Below are 21,629 nucleotides of genomic sequence, written 5' to 3' on the forward strand. Positions count from 1 at the left end.
ATAAGACTACTCCACCTCCTCCAACTTTAGATGCCAGTCAGAAGCCCAGGTTGTCACCTGTGTTTCTGGCTCACTGGCTACAGGCTGGGGGTTCCAATGATTCCCTCCTTGGGTTGATTAATCTGCTAGAGCAGCTCACAGAACTCAGAGAAACTATTTATTCACTAGATCACCAGTTTATTGTAAGAGTATATTACTCAGGAACAGCCAGGTGGAAGAGATGCATAGCATCAGGGACAGAGACAGGGCTTATGGTTTCCACATCTTCTCCCAGCACCGGGGCACCACTCTCCCCAGATTGCCACACATTCACCAACATGGAAGCTCTCTGAAACCTGCCTTTTTGGGTTTTAATAGAGGCTTCCCCGTAGAGGCACCATTCATTAAATCACTGACCTCTGGTGACTGATTCAACCTCCAGTTCTTCCTCCCTCTCCAGGGGTGGAGGTCGAGTAGGACTGAAAGTTCCAACCCTCTAATCATGTGGTTGGTTCTCCTCGCAACCAGCCCTCATCCTTAGTTGCATTCTTTTTAATTTTTTAAATGTTTACTTATTTTTGAGAGAGAGAGAGAGAGAGAGAGAGAGAGGCAGAGAGAGAGGGGCAGAGAGAGAGGGAGACACAGAATCTGAAGCAGGCTCCAGGCTCTGAGCTGTCAGCACAGAGCCTGATGTGGGGTCGAACTCACAGAGCATGAGATCATGACCTGAGCCAAAGTTGGACGCTTAACCCACAGAGCCACCCAGGCGCCCCTCGATTAAGTTGCATTCTAAAAGCCACCTCATTCACGTAACCAGAGACACCTTTATTGCTCTCATCACAGAGAATTCCAAGAGTGTTAGGAACTCTGTGCCAGAAGCTGAGCAAAGACCAAATACATATTTATTATAAATTACAATATCACTTGGAATAAGTGACTTATTATATGCACCTTCAGTTAGATAATGAGAGTAGCAACAAACTACGGACAGTAGCACTTGAAGTGATGCAACTGATGCACCACTAGAGAACAGAAAATAAGCCAAATTTAATGATAAATGTCATTACCAGGAAAATCCCAAATTGCAAAGTAGAGACCGCTGTTGGAGGTGGCCTGTGCATTTAATCTGATTCTTCTTCAGACTCTGTCAGTACAAAAAAACCTTGCTAAAGAAGACATGAGTGGTTCATTAAAGAGAAACTTGCAGGTGTAATTTCTCTTCTAGTGTTCAGCCCATTGGATCCGTTGGATGACGCTATCTTTCCTGTCCAGTGCTTTAATAGTCACATTTTAAAATTTATTCTAAATTTATTTAAAAATTTTAATTTATGGATTGGGAATGAAGTTGAGGATGGTTGAGAAGAAAAAGATTATGCACATAAAGGAAGATACACTGTACCACTATTCTGAGGTTTTCTCAGATTTCTCCAGGAAAAATAACATTTCCTTCTGCTGGGCCCTCAAACATCCTTATCTATTTCAAGTAGAGTACCTAAAGTCTACTACATGGCAAGAGAGTTGTGTACAGTGACTGTTTTCAAATAGAATGAGTTTCCTGAGGGCAGGGGTCAGATTTTACTCTTGTGTACAGTTAGTTAATCATGGTGCTGAGCACATAGCAGGGACTTGCGGATTGCTTCAGAACATGTCCCACTACCTAAAACGGAAACACGCTTCCCTTTGAGACTTTAATATCTATACCTAATAGATGTGATTAGCTTTCTGCAGAAGTAGGAGAGCCAAAAAGAAGAACGGGATATAGTCCAAAGACCAATTGTGACATTGGGTGTAATTTCATTAACATGGGTTGGAATGTAATGTATTTGAATAATTTGTTTTAGCACTCTGTTTAGGGCAAGAAGTACAAGGGTAACCTTAGCTGCAAATAAGGAAAAAGGAAACAGCTAAAGACAGTTGATGGCAGTGCCCATTCAAACCCCATCCAATGGAGTTATGGCTAAGCAGATACAAAATTATCATCTCATTGGTAAGATTATCCCCATAGTAGGGGATTATCCCTATAGCAGGGGATTATCCCTATAGCAGGGGATTATTTCTATACTAAGATTATACTCTTCTAGTGGTTAGCCCAATAGAGGACAGTTTTCATGTCATGACATGACAATACTTTAAAATTTGTATCACACATAGGGAAAGAAAGCAATTGAAAAGAGATGGGGAAAAAAAAGGTTTCCTACATGATACTACCTAAACTGAAAGACCTATCAAGAATAAGAAGGATAAATCAAGTCTCCAACTTCTGATTTTAGGCTTATTAAGCAACCAACTAGCAATATGTCTTCCTGTGTGGCTTGCCTAAGAGTGTTGAACTGCAATTTTGCAAATATGTATAATACATTCCATTTCTAAATTCAGTAATAGGAAAAACAAAACGCATCAAGAAGATGTTGAGGCCAGGTCAAGTCATTGGAATCTTTGGAATTAGAATATATAAATTCTGAAAACATGGTTAATTTAGCAGTGGTCCAGGTACTAGGCCTTCTGGTAAACACTGCAACATTGTTGAGCTTTCTTTTTTTACCCAATTCACAAAGTCCTGGAACCACCAGGTCATGTACTTTTCTGCCAGCAACTTTGACTCCTACTCCTACCCTCTGCTCCATCTAATCTGCTAATCTTCAAACCCAGAGCAATGCAATTGTTTGTGTTCTTGAACCTATGTTCTGGTTGAAGACTGTACCTAGGAAGAAATTTCCATAACCTAGTTGAATGGTGGTATGAGAAATTTATGACTCAGCTTCAGTTGGGTTTTCAGCACCACTGGGCAATCCTTTTTAAAAATTTGACTAATTAGGGGTACCTGGCTGGCTCAGTCAGAAGAGCATGTGACTGACTCCTAATCTCAGGGTTTTGAGTTCAAGTCTGCCAAATGTGGGGCATATAAGTTACTTAAAAAAAATTTTTTTTTGTGACAAAATCACATAAAATTTACCACTTTAATCATTTTTAAGTGTACAGTTCAGCAGTTATGAAACATATCTCTACAACTTTTCTTTTAATTTTATTAATTTAAAAAATTTTTAAAAATATTTTATTAATTTTTGAGACAGAGATACAGAGTGTGAGCAGGGGAGGGGCAGAGAGAGAGGGAGACACGGAGTCCCAAGCAGGCTCCAGGCTCTGAGCTGTCAGCACAGAACCTGACGCTGGGCTCAAACCCGTGAACCTTGAGATCATGACCTAAGCTGAAGTGGGACGCTCAAAGGACTAAGCCACCCAGGCGCCCCTCTACAACTTTTCATCTTCCAGATCTGAAACTCTATACCCATTAAACAATTCTTCTTTTTCTCTCCCTCTAGCCCCTGATATCCACCATTCTACTTTGTTTTTATGAATTTGACTACTTTAGATACCTCATTTAAGAAGAATCATATAGTATTTGTTTTCTAGTGACTGGCTTATTTAACATAATGTCCTCAAGGAGGTTCACCTACATTACAGCATGTGACAGGATAGATTTCCTTCCTTTTTAAGGTTGAATAATATTCCACTGTATTGTTAAAAAGAAAATCACAGGACCCAGATGGAGTCACTTATGTTAAGGCCCCACATCAGCAAACCAAGACTTAATACATAACCTGACTGCAGTTTCAATCTTCCCAGGAATGTAACCTTTAAACTGTCAACATGGAACTTCCTGGTCAGCATGAGGAAATTTATTGCCAGACCCCTTCCATTCCCCTTAGGAGGATGACCTTGCTTAAAACAATGTGTTCTTTGCTAATAACTTTCTTTTCTTCACTCCCTCTCTGTCTTTAAAAACCTTTCCTTTTCCAGGCTTCAAAAAACTTCCTTCTTTTTTTTTTTAAACTGTACTTATTTTGAGAGAGTGAGAGCATGCATGCACGTGGGAGAGTGGGGGAGGGGCAGAGAGAGAGAGAAGGAGAGAGAAAGAATCCCAAACAGGCTCCACAGTGTCAGCACAGAGCCTGACGTGGGGCTCGATCTCATGAACCACGACATGATCTGAGCCAAAATCAAGAGTCAGATGCTTAACCAACTGAGCCACCCAGGCCCCCCAGAGCTCCCTTCTATTTGCTAGATTGGATGCTGCTGGATTCATGAATCACTCAAAGCCAACTGGATCTTTTAAATTACTCAGCTGCCTTTTTGTCCTTTAATAGTATGTCTATACCACATTTTATCTATTTATCCACTGATGGGCATTTGGGCTGCTTCTGCCTCTTTACATTATAGATAATGCTGATTCGAACATGGGTGGGACAGTCTTCCTGTGTTTCAGTTCTCTCTCCCATTCTCTGAGGCGGTAACTGCTCTTTACACCTGAACCCCATCTACCATCTCCTTCATGCCCAGCAGATGGCTTTGCTCTTTGCTTCCGAGGGAAAGCTGAGGTTCGCTCAAGTTCTCCTGACTCGTAAACTTAGCTCCATCTATACCCACCCTGACTTCTGCTACAGGAGTTATCACCTCGGGCTACTCTCATCATGGCTCTCTGCCTGCTTCTGGATGGTGAGCTCTCTTAGGTCCCTCATCTCATACTCCCCATGACAGCATCCAATATACAGCAAAAACTATATTGAGTTTAACCTCAGCATAAAAAAGGAGCCCCTTCCCTTATGTGGAATCTAAAAAACAAAAGAAATGAATAAACAAAAAAATAGAAAGAGAGATATACAATAATACGTAAATGAAGAGAACCAACTGGTAGTTGCCAGAGGAGAGGGTAGTGGGGGGACGGGCAAAATAGATGAAGAGGATTAAGGGATACAAACTTCCAATTGTAAAACAAGTCACAGAGATGAAAAGCACAGCATAGGGAATATAGACAATAATATTGTAATAACCATGTATGATGACAGCTGGTGACCACACTTACCCTGGTGAACACGGACTAATGCATACAATTATCAGCTCACTATATGAATTTCACTGAAATTAATATAACATTGTACATGTCAACTGTACTCCAGTAATAAGAGAAAAAGGAGGACCCTAGAGTGGTCTCTCCCAGATAGACCTCCATACATACCAGTTCTTGTGACTCCTTCAAGCTCAGTGCTCCTACGTGAATTACTACCTGATCAAGCCTGCAAAGGAGAAAACATGCTGCATCACTTGGGAGTTTAGAGTAACACAGAAGGGCTGCACTATCCTGCTTTGTGCTGTCTCACTAATCCTGGAAGTCGGCTAATGCCTCACTAATCTCAATCTCAAAACCATTAAATTCTATAGTGGTCTATTTAAAACTAATCTAATAAAGGATTAAAAAAAAAGAATGTCCAGGAAATAAAATTTAAGGTCCAACCAAGCAGAATTTTGAAACCAATAACCGATTAATCGATATTTTTTTAAAACATAATTTATTGTCAAATTGGTTACCATACAACACCCAGTGCTCATCCCAACAAGTGCCCTCCTCCCTGCCCATCATCCTCTTTCCCCTCTCCCCCACCCCTATCTACCCTTAGTTTGTTCTCAGTCCTTAAGAGTCTATTATGGTTTGCCTCCCTCACTCTCTGTAACTTTTTTTCCCCCTTCGCCTCTCCCATGGTCTTCTGTTAAGTTTCTCAAGATCCACGTATGAGTGAAAATATATGGTTATCTTTCTCTCCCTGGCTTATTTCACTTAGCATAATGCCTTCCAGTTCCATTCACATTGCTGCAAATGGCCAGATTTCATTCTTTCTCATTGCCAAGTAGTATTCCATTGTATATATAAACCATGTCTTCTTTATCCATTTGTCAGTTGATGGACATTTAGGCTCTTTCCATAATTTGGCTATTGTTGAAAGTGTTGCTATAAACATTGGGGTACGTGTGCCCCTATGCATCAGCACTCCTGCATCCTTTGGGTAGATTCCTAGCAGCAGGGCTATTGCTGGGTCATAGGGTAGTTCTATTTTTAATTTTTTGAGGAACCTCCACACTGTTTTCCAGAGAGGCTACACCAGTTGCACTCCCACCAGCAGTGCAAGAGGGTTCCCATTTCTCCACATCATCGCCAGCGTCTATAGTCTCCTGATTTGTTCATTTTAGCCACTCTGACCAGCGCGATTGATACTTGAATACTATCTTTGATGAAGCGCTGTTTTAGATGGTGTATTTGATGGTGATAGGTGCCTGGAGATAGGTGTAAAATTGAGACATTTTTTGGTTGGAGATAAAAATAAAGAGGTTCTTCAAAGAGTACAGCCAGGAACCAGCCATATGAGAAATGAATTCACTGCATAAAGCTTTTCCCTGTCTTGTAAGTCCTCAGAATTTGGCCTCTTATAAGAGAGGTTTCCTCTGAGACCCCAATATTCATCTTCGGAGGTGCTCCATGTGACCCCGTGGGCGGAGGCCACAGTGAGACGGGTGTTCTCAGGGAGGGTTAATAAAATTCAGCTGTGAGGCCAGTCATCCCAGTGACTCTTCTGAGGGACCCCTGAATGACTCATGTGCCATCCTCAGGGGATGGAGACACCACATTCTTGTTTAGGCCCGATCAGTGAGTCCTCAGCGATTCTTGACTTGTTAGGTCTCAGGTGAAATGGGCCTCACTAAAGAGGTGATGTGATCAGGTTTGCATTTTTATAGGAAAAGCCCTGGAAAAGAAGGGAAGGCTGACTGATGTGCTCTACTCTTACCAGTAGCTTGTCCGCATGACCTCCTCAAACCTTTCACACCCCTTCTCCTGGCCTAGGTTAAAACAAGTCACACATTCCTTCCTCCCTTCTATCCTGCTGTTAGTTGCTGCTAGAAAAAACCACCCTGTGGCTTTGATACCAACTCGTTATTTCCCAATTCAGGAGAACGAGGCTCCAGAAAGCCTTCTGGTCATCACGACGGACTTCCCTTCCAATTCCCTGCAATGGCTACTTCAAATCTGGACTACTCTCAAGCTCTATATTCCAGCCCAACTCCTTGTTCCTGGCAGATGTCTTCACTTCCAATACACCAGAAATAAAGACGTTTCATACACAGACTGCCCCCCCTTCTCCTTCTCTGTGCCTCTACACTTAGTTACCTCCCCATCTATGCTTTCCTCCTAGCTTCGTGGCTGTCCTCTAACATTATCTACTTTTGGTTTTATTTCAAGCCCCGCGTGCCCCCAGACCTTCCTATCAAAGGTAGCAGCTGTCTTCTCTTTGTTAATCTTTTCTCCCATAACGGTGTCTTTTCGGCAGAGAAACATGCTCAGAACTACCCTGCTTTATAACTAATTACCCTTCTTTTAATCTTGCTTCTTCCTCCCTAAGATACTACTCCATCTCTTCTTCCCTTCACCAGAAAACGTTTGGAGAATGGGCTGCACTCATGGCCCCCACCTCTGCACACCTGCTGCCTTCTACAGCTCACTGCGGTCTGCTTCTGTTTCAACAACCCCACTGGCTCTGCTCTGAGGTCATTGGTCACAGTCACTGCAAACCAAGCGGTCTTCTCAGCCCTCCATCTACTGACTTTCACAACATCCAATATTTATAACAAATGTGATAACACAGAATCTACTGCCAAGAATTACAATGAATTCCTATGTAACACTCGGTACTGTGTGCCAGCCACCATCTCAATCCTCGCCACCACCTTAGAAGACATGTACTTTTATTCCTATTTTATAGGTGAAACACAGGGCGTTTAAAGGACTTGAGTTCAGAAGGCTAGTAAGAGACAGAACCAGGACCCAAACTCAGGCAGTCTGGCTGCACAGTCCCCACTCCTAATTATTGTGCTACACTGGCGTGCTCTGAAACTATTCTTCCTTAAGTGGCGGGATTCACCCCTGACCTCTCTCCTGCCCTTCTGAGGGCTTTCTGTCTTTGTCCCCTTCACTTTCTCCCCATTTCTGGTGCTTTTCTTAATATTGATCTTTAACTTTCCTCTTTTTTGTGTCCATGGTCTTTAATCTGTTTGGGCCTGCTGGAATTTGGGCCCAAATCTGACTGGAAATGAGCTGAAAGCTGATGGATCAACAGGAAACGTGTATGCGGACACGCATTCAGACTTGGCATGTAGCATCAGAGTACTCAAGGTGTTCTGAAGTCACTTAAGGATCCCCAAGGAGGTCATGGGCTTCACTCTGAAAACCTCTGCTCCAGGGTCACTTGGGACTTACCTCCAATCTTTGCCACCACCTAAGGCAACATCAACCATTGCCTTCTTTGACCCCTGCTTATGCTGGTTATCACAAGGATCAGTGTTAAATTTCGTGATTGGACATCTCCATTGGATGACAAGCAACCTGAAGGCAGGGACTCTGTTTCATCTCCCCAGTGCCAGCACAGTGCATCACACATGACAAATAAAGCTTGGTTAACTGAGTGTGCTTACTGAATGGATCCTGTCCTATTTGCTTACCATGGCATGAATGGAGCATTAGAACAAAAATATATCATTACACTGAAGTTTAGAAAATGTAGAAAGTTCCCTAAGACTACAAAAGGAAGCACCACAGAGAGCATGCTGAGTCGTGTGCACAGAGAAGATGTAGGGAAGCCAGGGCTGATATAAGCATCAGGCACCCATCCTGAGAGGAGTTGTTCAGAAGAGCCAGGGGACAGCAGAGTCTGTCACCAGCCCCACTCCCTCTTATCCCCTCAGTCCAAGGACAGGTAACCCTTATAGACAGTAAGGGGCAGCTTCCAGATGTATCCTCTGGGAGACAGGTGGGCCTTGCAGTCTGCCTGCTTCCACCTAGAAAGGAGGGGCACTCCTCTGCCTCAGTGCCTCGCTGAAGTGCCCGGATCCCCATGCCTCAAGCCTGACCTCTGACCAGAAGGTGGGAGACTGTGTCATCAGAAAAGAGCAGTACTCCACACAGCTCTCTGCAAGAGACCCTTTATCCTGGTGACACCACTCACTTGTTCCGCCCTTTTGTCATCCATTCCTCTGCGACCTGGCGTCGCTCTGAGACGCTCAGGGACAGGCCTTCTCCCGTTGTGCCATTCACTGTTCCAAACAGAGAGTCAGTCAGTGGGGCCAACCAATTCCTTTTGCTCCTCCAACAGCAACACTGGAAATGCAGGGTCAGAACTCCCTGCTTACGAGGGAGGGACATGGGGAAAGATCAGAGGATGGAATCTGGCAGGGGGAATGCTATGTTTCCATTTTTATCTAAGACTCTGTCTTTTTTCTATCTTCACCTTGGCCAAAGCAGCGGGAAGGCTAATTTATGACATGTAATTACAAATCTGTTCTTGCTATCAGGAACAGATAGCAAGTATTTGAATGGAGACTGTCCTCATTTTAGGCAAATTTTGGGCAAAACCACCCAGTTCTATTATTTGGGCTTGAATGGCAGGAAGATCAACACCATCCAGAGCTGGGATGTCAAGGGCATCACACATGGGAGTTACTTATGAGGGTAGTGGTGCATACTGCGTATCTAAAACGACCTCAGTCTACAGTTTAACATGATGGCAGCACTCTAGGACAATTTTTAAATGGTAATTCATAATTAAACACCAAGGATATTAATATTTCTTGAATAAGCACTCTTACATATTCACTTATTCTCACAGTAACCCTGCAAAGTACAAATGATTTTTCTCATTTACAGATGAAAAAATGAGGCTCTGAATCACTAAGTAATCTAAGTTTGAATCCAGATCTGTGTGTTTCCAAAACTTGCCCTGCTAATACAATAATCTCTTAATGGACCACAGAAAGTATGCAAACAGCACTAGGATACATTACAGGAGCCTAAGGCATATGGCAGCACTTCGGATCACCAAACACTGAGCACTCAGGTGGGGTAGAGAAGGGGAGTGAGAGTAGGAAAGAGTGTTTTTCCTACTCCTTTGGGGTCTTAAGAAATTTCAAACATGCTCTACTAGTAGGGATGTTCCTAGTTTTTCCCTATACCCAGGGGACATCTGTGGCCTTTCGATGAGTAAGAATCTGTCTTCCTCACTACAGCTTGGAGCTGTAGGGCGGACACCAAGTGGTTCTGTAATCAGGCTCTGGTTTTAATGTGTGGCCTGCACACCTTTTCACAGAAGTTTTAACCTCCTTTGATTCTGACCTTATGCTTCCAGTTTTTAAGGGGCCCCTGTTGGTAGAGCAGTAGCTCAGGAAAAAGACGTAGTGTCCAGTCTATGGAGTCAAGCACCCAGAACACAACACAAGGGGTAACTCAACCAGAGGTAAGCATAGTTCTCAGGCCTGAAATATTCAGGGTCTGACTTTTTAATTTCCACCGTCTCTGAAATAAATGAGGGTAACTGCTGGACCTGTGATTCCCTTGTGTGCTGCATGTCGAGTCTTTCTACATTTACCATACGAAAGGTCTGGTTGAGGTCAGAATAAAGCCCATTCTTAAGACAGAGAAGTCTGGATTTTGCTGTTACTCTACCATTTCTTGGTTCAGTGCGTTAGGCACCCTGAATAATATATCTGAGTCATAGATTTTCCTCCTTAAGTGGGGATAAAAATAATACCTTATCTGTTTTGAAGGTACACCACCAAATTAGATAATCTCTTGAGATGCCTTCCACATCTAAAACTGATGAGTCCACAGATTCACAAATTTTACTTAGCTTAGCCAGTAAACTATGGCACAAGACACTGTGACCTACTAGTAACCAGGTAAGAGCTACTCTCTAAGGATTTGGCTAGAGATGTATAGAGAAATCTCTAAAGATGACTCACCAAAAATATTCTTCACTCCCTGTTCTTCCACAAGATAGTCCACGTACTGACCAATGACTGAAAAGTTGATTTCTCTAAAGGACACAGGAAAAAAAAAAAAGAAGAAATGCATATTAAGACTTTTTTAGAATATTATTCAACCAACCCTTAAATCTATAAACTGCTCCCTTTTGTTACTAGTTATTAAAAGTCCACCGGGCCGGTGTGTAAAACTGTTAGCCTGCTCTAAATAATGCCTGAGTTTTTCCTTGTTTTTTGAGTGATTTCTCTAGTTGTTCACATATGCTTCACTTACGTGAGCAACACATCACTTATTTATCAGCAAAGGCTTTACATTTAAATATCCCCACAAGTAAGATTTAAAAAGTAATTACTTAGTAAGCTTTTGCCCTTTTGGGGAAGAACAATGGTCGAAGCCGTGGTGAAATGAGAATTTAACATATTCCATTTGGTGAGAGGCAATCATCTTTTAGGCTTACAAGGTAGGAAAATTCGATCTTAATATTTAAGAATTTTAGCACTTAATATTTGTGACAGCAAATTAAGCTTCAATTGTATTTGCTAGTTTTACATCGAACAGGATTAACATCGGAGAGGAACTTGGCTGTCACTGCCTCTCAAAGCACCGTCTGTGGAAGAGTAGCACAGGCATCTGGGGTCTGTAAGAAATGCAGAGTCCCAGTCCTCACACAGTCCTCCCCAGTCAAAATCCTCATGGGAATAAGATTCCCTTGTGATCTGCATGCATGCACTGGGCAGTCTGAAGAGCAATGACCCTGTAAGGATCTGATGCTTAAGGCAATAAGGGCTCTTTTCCTTAAAAATCATACTGATTTTAAAATCTAGAAACAGATTTACACACATCATATAAAGTGACTTGTTCTCAATCAAAGTGCAGGTGAGGATGATGGGGGCTAGAGAGTGAAAACTCAAAGGAAAACTGTGCTGTGGCTAGCAGGTGTTAAATGCCACAGAACCCATGGTTATACAGCCAAGAACAAAAAGTGCTAGTTGGCTTCCATTTACATTTTTGTCAATGGGGACCAGAAAATCTCAGTTTAATTTTAACCTTGTTAACATCCTTTTCATCTTTGCTTATTGTATTCCTTACCACACGAAAACAAAACAAAAAAAAATCTGATGCATAAAGAAAACAAAGATATCAAAGGATATTTATCAAAGATAATAGAAACACTAGAGATAACAGCAAAGAATGCACAGGCAGTCACTATCCGCAACATGCAAATGACAACTAATCAGAGCCAGTCAACTGGGAAAGTGTGCTTTAAAGCAGTTCTAAGGCCCCCTGAGGGGAGCAGACTCCCTCCATAATGGCATAATGGCATAATGGCATAATGGCATAATGGCATAATGGCTCACGAGCACAGCCTCAGAACATTGCCGCCCCTGCCCCCCTTGCTCAAATACCAAATCCTGGCCTCTCGGTCTTGCTGAGCAGAGGAGCTCCCTCAATACAGGACAAGAACAAATTTAGGTTGTTCTCACCTAAAGGGAGAATGGGTGAGTTATCTGCCTAGACAATCCATCTCAATACCCTCATTTAGGTCAGCTTGACCTGTTCAACTGGGAATATCTATGTTCCTGCCACTTGGAACCTGCTTCTGGCTGCTTCCATTAGCCCTCCGCCACTTGGGATAAGCTCTGAGATGCAAGAAAATCAGTAGCGGCTTTGTCTGTGCACGGCTAACCCTGATTTTGACCAGTAGTGCTCATCTACCAATGCAAGCAACCAGCAAATAGCTCTGGCAGACCTAGGGAACTTCCAAATCAGACTGGAAGCTGGAAAGAAATCTGGTGGGGGCAACCGTCCATGTTGGAATCACAGACTCAAACACAGTGGCTCCTGTACACTTTCACTGAGGTCTTGACAGCTCCCCAATCCCATCCCGGCCACGTACTGAAGACCACCTAGAGCAGGCCTGGCTTTGTCACCAAGGAGGAGCCCATAGAGCTCCAGATTGTCAGGGGCTGGTAGGTGCTGTCCTTTGATGTGCATTCTTTTGGTTTAGTCTAATGCTTCTTCATTTGGAAAGGGAGGCTGAAGAGCTTGTTTCCATTTTCAGAAATACTTAAGGAGAGAAGCTGATTTAGTCTGTTAGGGTGTGTGTGTGTGTGTGTGTCCCCAGAATGGACTCTAAACTCAGCAGGGACCCACACTGCCAAGTGGGCCTCTAATGGCCAGTCTAGTACACGTGCTCAGCACCCTACCTGGCTCCAATGAAATGCTCAATCATTATTTCTGTTACTACTCCTCATGACAAAACCCAGAAACACCTCACACCCTCAGCGAAGTTCACATCCCTACTTAAATGTTTACTTTTAAGAGAGACAGAGAGACAGACAAGAATGCAAACTGGGGAGGGGCAGAGAAACCGGGAGACACAGAGTCTGAAGCAGGCTGCAGGCTCTGAGCTATCAGCACAGAGCCCAATGCAGGCCCTCAAACTCACCAACAGAGAGATCATGACCTGAGGTGAAGTCTGATGCCAAACTGACTGAGCCACCCAAACACCCCAAGAATCATTTTGTAAATTGTTTATGCTCACCCTGCAGGCTAGAGCAAGGACTTCCAGAAGGCAGGCCTGTGCCTTTTATACCTCACAATCCCTAGTCTGTGCCTGGCATAGTGCAGAGACTCAATGATGGTGAAACACCCGTGATCGCTGTCTTAAAAGCAGCTTATCCCCACACCCGCAGGATACATTTAAACCTATAACGTTAACTGAATAAAGGAGAAACTAGTATATAAATAACTAGACCATTGAGAAAACATGATAAAGGCTATGACTGAATCAAAAAGTATATGGGATGGGGTGCCCGGGTGGCTCAGGTCATGATCTCACAGCTTGTGGGTTCGAGCCCCGCATTGGGCTCTGTGCTGACAGAGCCTGGAGCTCTCCAGCTCAGAGCCTGGAGCCTGCTTCAGATTCTGTGTCTCCTTCTCTCTCTGCTCCTTCCCTGCTCTCACGCTGTCTCTCTCAAAAATAAATAAAATATTAAAAAAGTTTTTTTAAGTATACAGGGGTTTAGAAGAGGGGCTAATTATTCTAATCAGGGAGGCTGGGAACAGAGACTTTGAGGAGGAGGCGGATCTGGAATAAACAGGATGAAATCTTGCGCTCCTCCCTCCCTTGGCCCTTCTCTTTCCAGGGAGTTGGCTGCACCCTTTGACAAATGTAGGCCAGTACATGAAGCCCATGATTGCTCTCCTCTTTCAGTGAACTCCATACTATTTTAGGGCTTCAGTGGGTAGTGCTTCCATCTGCACTGACCCCCTTCTCACTACTCCTTTAGGCCTTGCTGGATGGGAGCCACAATTATACTAGGGTTAGGGATGCTATGGGTGATACATTTTCTAGCCCCTCAAGAAAGCGGTTTGTTGGGGCGCCTGGGTGGCTCAGTTGGTTAAGGATCCGGCTCTTGGTTTCAGCTCAGGCCATGATCTCATGGTTCCTGAGTTCAAACCCCACATTGGGCTCCAAGATGACTGCACAGAGCTGCTTGGGATTCTCTGCCTCTCTATGCCCCTCCCATTTGCACATATGTGCTCTTTCTCTCTGTCTCTCTCTCAAAATAAACTTAAAAAAATGAAAGAAAGAAAGCAGTTTGTTGCTTTTCATAAAATGCTCCTAAAATCCTCTTAGAGAGAGAGGTGGAAAAGAGATGGCTCTTAAGTGTTTTGACCTTCACAACATTAAACATTTATTTTCTTGTTTAAAAAAATAACTTTGAGGGGGGCCTGGGTGGCTCAGTCAGTTAAGTGACCAACTTTGGCTCAGGTCATAATCTCATGGGGCTCATGAGTTTGAGCCCCACATGGGGCTCTGTGCTGACAACTCAGAGCCTAGAGCCTGCTTCCAATTCTCTCTCAAAAAGTAAACACTAAAAAAAAAATGACTTTGAGAAGGCAGAAGATCTAATAAGGCCAGGCCTGCATTTTTTTAAATTCTTTATTTTTGAAAGAGAGACAGTGAGACAGAGTGCAAGTGGGGGAGAGACAAAGAGATAGGGAGACCCAGAACCTGAAGTGGGATCCAGGCTCTGAGCTGTCGGCACAGAGCCCAACGTGGGGCTTGAACTCATGAACTGTGAGATCATGACCTAAGCTGAAGTTGGACGCTTAACCGACTGAGACACCCAGGCGCCTCCAGGCCTGCATTTCTGAACAGCATTAATGGCTGGGAAGAGCAGAGGCTGTCCCCTTTGGAGGCACAGAACCCCCCCCCCCCCCCCCCCCCCCCCCCAACTCAGGGATTTCAGATCTCTGCAGCCCTTGGCTCAGTGGCTCCAGTCGCAAGTGAACCCAGTGAAATTACCCAGAGCTGTTACCATATTTGTCACAAAAGCATCCCAACAGCAGGGCTAAGGTGGGAACAGGATGATAATCCTCTCTGGGAACTTTATTCCCTTCTCTGGTTTCCCACCCTACTCTCTCACTGTGTGAAGTGTGGGTTTATGTAAATTGCTGCAGGCACCGTCTCAGCTAGGAGGAGGTCACCAGCAGTAATGGAAACACTAAGACTGGATGATTCTTATCCCCACTGGATGGCCATTTGGGGCCTGTTGCTCAAGGAAGTGAGAAGTGGCACAAGCCAGTTCACTTCCAAAGGCTGGCTTTCCATTGTGTGTGTCTTCCTTCATGAGCCCCAAGAACACATCTCACTGCTGGCCACCTCAGGGTTGTATGATCCAGAACCAAATGCCAGGCTTGTTGAAGTCACTCCCCGATTTAACTCCAATTTAATACCTTAATTTCAATTCCCAGGGGTTCAGATTCTTTGCCTTGGGCTCATGAGTTTCTTTTCATAAAAGTGCTTAACTTTCTTCATACTGTAGAAGCTCTGTCATTTATATTTGAAAGTACACACCATAAAAAAGGAGAGAAGAACCTATGCAGGATCTCTTTGGATGTTATCACTCTTATTAGTTTGATACTTTTCTATTTGCAAATACATAATAAAGCATTTTCTTAAATAAATATGGTCATATTTGGTACTATAAATATGTACCAAATATGGTACTATATTTTCACTCAGCATGCCAAATCGAATATTTCCCCTCATCTTTAGATATTCTGTTACTAGACTGGCTATGCAGCATTTCATTGTATGAATGAACAGAATTAATTTAGCTAATCCTCTACCCTTGGACATTTAGTGCACCTGTAGACTATGTAAGAGGACAGAATGTTTATCCAATTATTTTTGCCACCAGTCACGGCCCTGAGTGGGTGCAGTTTGAGACCGTATGTAGACTGTATCTCTTCTCTTAGGGGAGAAGGATAACAGAATTCATTTGAAGTGGCTTTTCAGAGAAAAATCTCTATTGCTGTTCACTTCCTCTCCTGGTGTATGACACTAAGTGAAAGGTTCCCTTTATTTGAGAATACATAATCAAAGGGGCAGGTCACGAGCATGCCTGTCAGAATATCTGATATTCCCTTTTTTTTTTTTTTTTTTGGCCTTTTACATATAACTCTCAGTATTCAAAACCAGATGAAAGTTATGTGTACTTTTGGCAAAATAATTACTTGGCTACTTCAAAACTCCTTCAGCAGGGAAGTATTCAGGGACCATAATTGCCCTGCCTTGCCAGAAAACATTCTGTTCTGAGAATTTGGGTCATGTAGTCTCTCAACACAGTTAAGAAAACAATACTCTACACAATTCCAACTCCAGCGGTCCAGGCCCTTTCGGACTGGGGTAACAGGTCTGTTTTTACCAGAGGGTGATATGAGGATTCCTGTGATGAAGCCAAAGGCATTCTGGGGAGGAAACAGTCTTTTTCTTGACATTTTGGCCAATCTGAAATGGACTTTCTGTTCTAAACACTGTACTGGCCCAAGGGAAGGAGTGACTTCTCAAAACAACTAAGGAAAACAAACGTCTTCTACTCTTGTGTAGAAAAAGATGAGAACTGAGGTGGGTAGAGAAAGATCTTTCTCTCCAGTGACATGGCTAGGGGCAGTGTGTTAACCTTTAGGATCTTGGTCTCATCAACTCTACAAACAACATTGTAGTTCTCTCTCAGATTAAATTGGAACATGTACAGGGCACTGGGTAGCTCAGTTGGTTGGCTGAGCGTCTGACTCGATTTCAGCTCAGGTCATGATTGAGCCCTGCATTGGGCTCTTTCCTAAGCGTGAAGCCTGCTTGGGATTCTTTCTCTCTCTCTCCCTCTCTCTCTCTCTCTCTCTCTCTGCCCCTCCCCTGATCATGCTCTCTCTTCCCCAGAATAAACATTAAACAAAATTGGAACATGTACATTAAAATGCCCGACATGATGACTGACACCTAGTATTTAGCTCATCAGTGTTAGCTTCTTTTCCTAGTGAAATAACAAAATGTACTATTCACTGTGCTACAGGCTGAAGACAGAATGATGAATAAAAAACACGCTCAGTCTTTGCGGATTGCCTGGTACTCAATAAATATCCGTGGAATAAGGTGAAGCAGCTGCAAGCCTGGAGGGAGAGACAGGTAATGAGTACCGTAAAAGGCATGCACAGGCTGATGTAATGTGTAAAGATGTACACAGGCTGACGTGGAATCCCAGGGGAAGGACTCTATCATTCTTTTTACGGAAAATGGGGAAGAAGCACCAGAGGATGGTTTTGATGGATGAGTAGAAGTGCTCACGTGGAGTAGAGGGAGGGGAGGATGGTGGTAGAAAAAGGCAGAGGAAACAGAATGAGTAAAGGCACTGAGGGAAAAAACTATGAGGTGTTTGGGGGACCAGAAATGTAGCAGGAGAGGTATCCAAGAGAGTCTGAGCTTGAACTTAGATCAGTTCATCTCGGACTTTAATGTGCTAAAGAATCATCCAGGGATAGTTAAAATGCCTGTCCTGATTCAGTTGGTATGTAGTAGGGCCTGAGATTCTGCATTCCTAGCAAGTTCCCATGTGATGTAGAGCAAATAGTCTGTGGATAAGCAGTAAGGCTTAGACAAAAGGGAGTCAGCAGAGATTCTTTTTTTTTTTTTTTTTCCTCAACGTTTTTTTTTTTTTTATTTTATTTTTGGGACAGAGAGAGACAGAGCATGAACGGGGGAGGGGCAGAGAGAGAGAGAGACACAGAATCGGAAACAGGCTCCAGGCTCCGAGCCATCAGCCCAGAGCCTGATGCGGGGCTCGAACTCACAGATCGCGAGATCGTGACCTGGCTGAAGTCGGACGCTTAACCGACTGCGCCACCCAGGCGCCCCCAGAGATTCTTAAAGAGGACGTAATCAGATTTATTTATGAGGAAGCTCACTGTGCTACAGTGTGCAGGCTGGACTGGGGTTACAGGCGCTTTTACACATTCTTACGGGACCACTGCAGTATCCCTCATGACATAGCACCAGAGAAGACTCTTTGAATTTTAATGGGCTTTGGAGAGGATATGGCTGAACTCCCTCTCTTTACAGAATATGAAAGAGAACTTTTAACACGTGACAAGACCTCCTTGGGGTCAGACAGCTAGTTGGTGGTAAAGCTGGGGGGGGTAGGGGTCAAGAACCCAGACATTCTAACTGAAACTCACCTAACCATGTTCTTTCTGAGAACTTCCCCATTCCATAACTTTAACTTACATTCAGCATTGAATCAGAGTATTTCTTAGACTTATGAAGAAAAAAGGATGCAGGGAAGAGTTCTTTTTCAACCACTCTCACTCATGGAGACTGTGGCTTACTTTATGAGCCAGGTTAGGGAAACACCCATGATGTCAGGTCACCAGGCAGAATTTCCAGGTATTTGATTCCACATGACCCTTTTTTTATCTCCTGGAAACATGTCAGAAGTTCACATTCCCCTGTAGGCAAGTAGGCAAATGCCCACCTGTCCTCGGTGGGTGCTCCAATCTTGCCTTGTACCTACAGGAAAGCTTGGATGGGGCAGGCAGAAGAAGACAGTGGAACTAATATAACTTATATGCTTACTATGTGCTATGCCCTGACATACATTTTAATTTTTTTTTAAGTTTACGTATTTATTTTGAGGGAGAGAGTGAGAGTGAGCACAAGCAGGGGGATGGGGCAGAAAGACAGGGAGAGACAGAATCCCAAGCAGGTTCAGAGCTATCAGCCCAGAGCCCCACACGAGGCTCGAACTCACGAACCCTGAGGTCATTACCTGAGCCAAAATCAAGAGTCGGAACTTAACCAACTAAGCCACCCATGCTCTCCTTAATTTAACTTAATTCTTAAAAATTTTTTTTGTTTTTAGTTTATTTTTTTGAGAGGGAGAGCATGCACATGTAAGCGAGCAGGGAAGGGCAGAGGGAGAGAAAGAATCCCAAGTAGGCTCTACACTGTCAGAACAAAGCCTGATGTAGGGCTCAATTTCACAAACTGTGAGTTTACAACCTGGGCTGAAACCAAGAGCTGGACACCTAACTGAATGAGCCACCCAGGCACCCCCAATTTCACACATCAGGAAAGTGAAGGTTCTAGAAAAGGAAAAGAATTGAAGAAGAGGAAGAAATAGAGAAATGGAGACAGCAGGGCCAGAGATACTGGGGAGTGGAGAAGGATCCAAAAAAGCAGAGTCCTTTATCTCTAATACTTGGGGCTTGGTGTCCTGGGAAAACAGTGGAATGGGGAGGAAGAACACACTGACACTCTCAGTGAGTCCCAAAGGAACAAATGAGACTGTTCAAGAGGTCCCTTCTAGGCTGAGGGGTCTGATTAAAAAGGTTAAAGCAGCATCAACCAGTAGTCGTGTTCTGAGCTTGCAAACAGGATCCTAGTCAATAACAGGAAGTGAATCCTGCCTGCTCATGCAGTCACATGATTTATCTGTTTTATGGGGCCAACAGTGGCTAACACACAAAGAGCTGACTTCAGTCTTTCTTCGAACTTGTGGAAATGGAGAAGCAACAGAAAAAAACTGCTAGGAATCACTGAGTAATCTAAATGCCATCTCAGCAAGAATTCGATTTAGACCTAGTTAAAGACATGATTTTTCAGGAAACTGAGAAGATGGAGGTTTTGAACTCCAATGATCTGAGGGAAAACTGTGATATGGCCAGCTCTGAATGAGAATACAAAATCCTAAGAAATTTCACCTTTTTTAAAGGGGAAGGGTCAAGGTTTACAAATTCAGCAACATAAGACCAAAAAAATAAAATGCCATGCATAAAGATATCTTAAATGCCCCATCATCTTTTCATCCCCATCTGATGCCACAACAGTGGTTCAAACAAACTTATTGACCTAAGTGCATAGTGACCCTGTGCTGAGCACCATCATATGGATGACCTCACTTGAACACCTGTTAAGTCCACCATGCAGGTGAATTACCATTGCATTTTATAGAGAAAGAAAGGAGAAGCTTTAAGAATCCAGAATTTTGACTGTTTTTGGCAGACTGACCCCTCTAACAGGTCAAAAGCATTTAGATCCAGGTGGATAAATCCCTTTTTGGTTAATGCCAATGTCTGGGGAGGAGTTACACGTTGCATGTGGACACCTACGGCACGTGACCGTTATCTGCTAGGACCGAGCAAAGGGCCTGCCATAACATTCATCTAGGAGCTAAAATACTTGTTTGGGTAAGGAGTTCTCAGCAATCATCTGTTGTTACCTCGAATTCCTGCAGGCTGCCAACATTTAACCAATGCTGAAATGTGATTACAAACATACTAAGGGGTCCACCTTGCAGCTAACTTCCCCACTTTCCTCAAGGAAGGGCATTTTAATCACATCTACGAATAGCCTGGGGTGGAATCATGCAGCTTTCCAGGGACAGGATCTAGAGGGGCCAGGTCAGTGCTAACAGCAAATCCTGCTAAAATGAGATTCTCCTCATCCAGTTCCACCGGCCTTATTTGGGAAAGCCAGGGCTCTGATGAAATTCAAAGAGAATTTACTTTCTGGAGCTACAGATGCTGGGAGAAAGGCAAGATGCCACATTGTACCTTCTCTCTTCCTGTTCAGTCTGTGACACAGAGACCTCTTCTCTGACTTGGGGTCAGAGACCATGCAGGGGGGGGGATAACTGACAGAAGCTGCCATTTGGCAACAGTACCACAGAGGTGCACAGTCTAAGTGACTGCTAGTGTAGAGGATTTCTGTCCATGTTGCTGGAATGAGAACAGATCCCCTTAGGTCCCAAGTGATAGTTACCCATGCTCCGTCATTGGCGTGATGGTTGCAGCAACAAGACCTTGAAGTTTCTTCTTTTGGGAGGCCATTGAGCTGCTGAAAAATGTCTGCAAAACATACAATATAATTCCTCTCCTTCTTCAAGGAATGCCAATTAATGATCAAACTCCCAGGCAAAGTCCATTCCCAGTTTAAAATTGTGAAAAATGCTTACAAGTACACAAACACACAGAGCAAATGAAGAGAATGTAAAATGTAGAGCTTAATTTTGCAGACAAGGAGATTATTTTTAAAGACAGGAGCGGGGGGGGGGGTGACAAGTGTTCCAGGAAAATACTATCAGAAAGGCCTCCCACTTTGTCTATACAGGTGATTCAGGCAGCCTGAAACCTCACAGAGAGGGGGTACATGACAGCAGGCCCAAGAAAGAACATCAATTTAACTCAAGGAGATCATATATATACATATATATATATATATATATATATATATATATATATTTCTCCTGACCATATTTCAATTTAATTAATAGTAATTTTATACATATATAACATAAAACATATGTATAAAATTATATATATTATCCTATATATTATATACATAACGTATTATATATAATATACAATATATATTTTTATATATATTATATATATTTATATATATTACGTATTATACATAACATATATACATTTTATATATAATACATTATATATATAAAATATATAACATATGTAATATATAATTATAATATATATTATATATTATATATTTATATAATATAATCTATAACTTATATATGTAATTATATAATATACAATTATATAAATAATAATTACAACTATATACCATATAATATATAATACATAGTTATAATATATGTAATATATAATATATGATAATATATCATATATAATTATAATACATAAT

The 21,629-nt window shown here is 42.8% G+C and overlaps 1 protein-coding gene across 3 annotated transcripts in view; it reads right to left on the bottom strand.

Annotated features, from left to right (window-relative positions):
• The window catches only part of LOC125916958 (N-acetylneuraminate lyase), a 38,537-nt gene that overhangs the window by 13,060 nt on the left and 3,848 nt on the right, over positions 1–21,629 (bottom strand). For all 3 annotated transcript variants that reach the window (XM_049623204.1, XM_049623203.1, XM_049623205.1), the window contains exons 2-5: positions 20,724–20,809; positions 10,594–10,667; positions 8,805–8,892; positions 4,994–5,051 (exon numbers count right to left, since the gene is read on the bottom strand). In XM_049623204.1, the coding sequence (XP_049479161.1) occupies positions 4,994–5,051; positions 8,805–8,892; positions 10,594–10,667; positions 20,724–20,791 (288 nt within the window). In that variant the 5' untranslated portion in view covers positions 20,792–20,809. The remainder of the gene's footprint in view (positions 1–4,993; positions 5,052–8,804; positions 8,893–10,593; positions 10,668–20,723; positions 20,810–21,629) is intronic.

Source organism: Panthera uncia, unplaced genomic scaffold, assembly GCF_023721935.1.
Source record: "Panthera uncia isolate 11264 unplaced genomic scaffold, Puncia_PCG_1.0 HiC_scaffold_1358, whole genome shotgun sequence".
Taxonomy (NCBI): domain Eukaryota; kingdom Metazoa; phylum Chordata; class Mammalia; order Carnivora; family Felidae; genus Panthera; species Panthera uncia.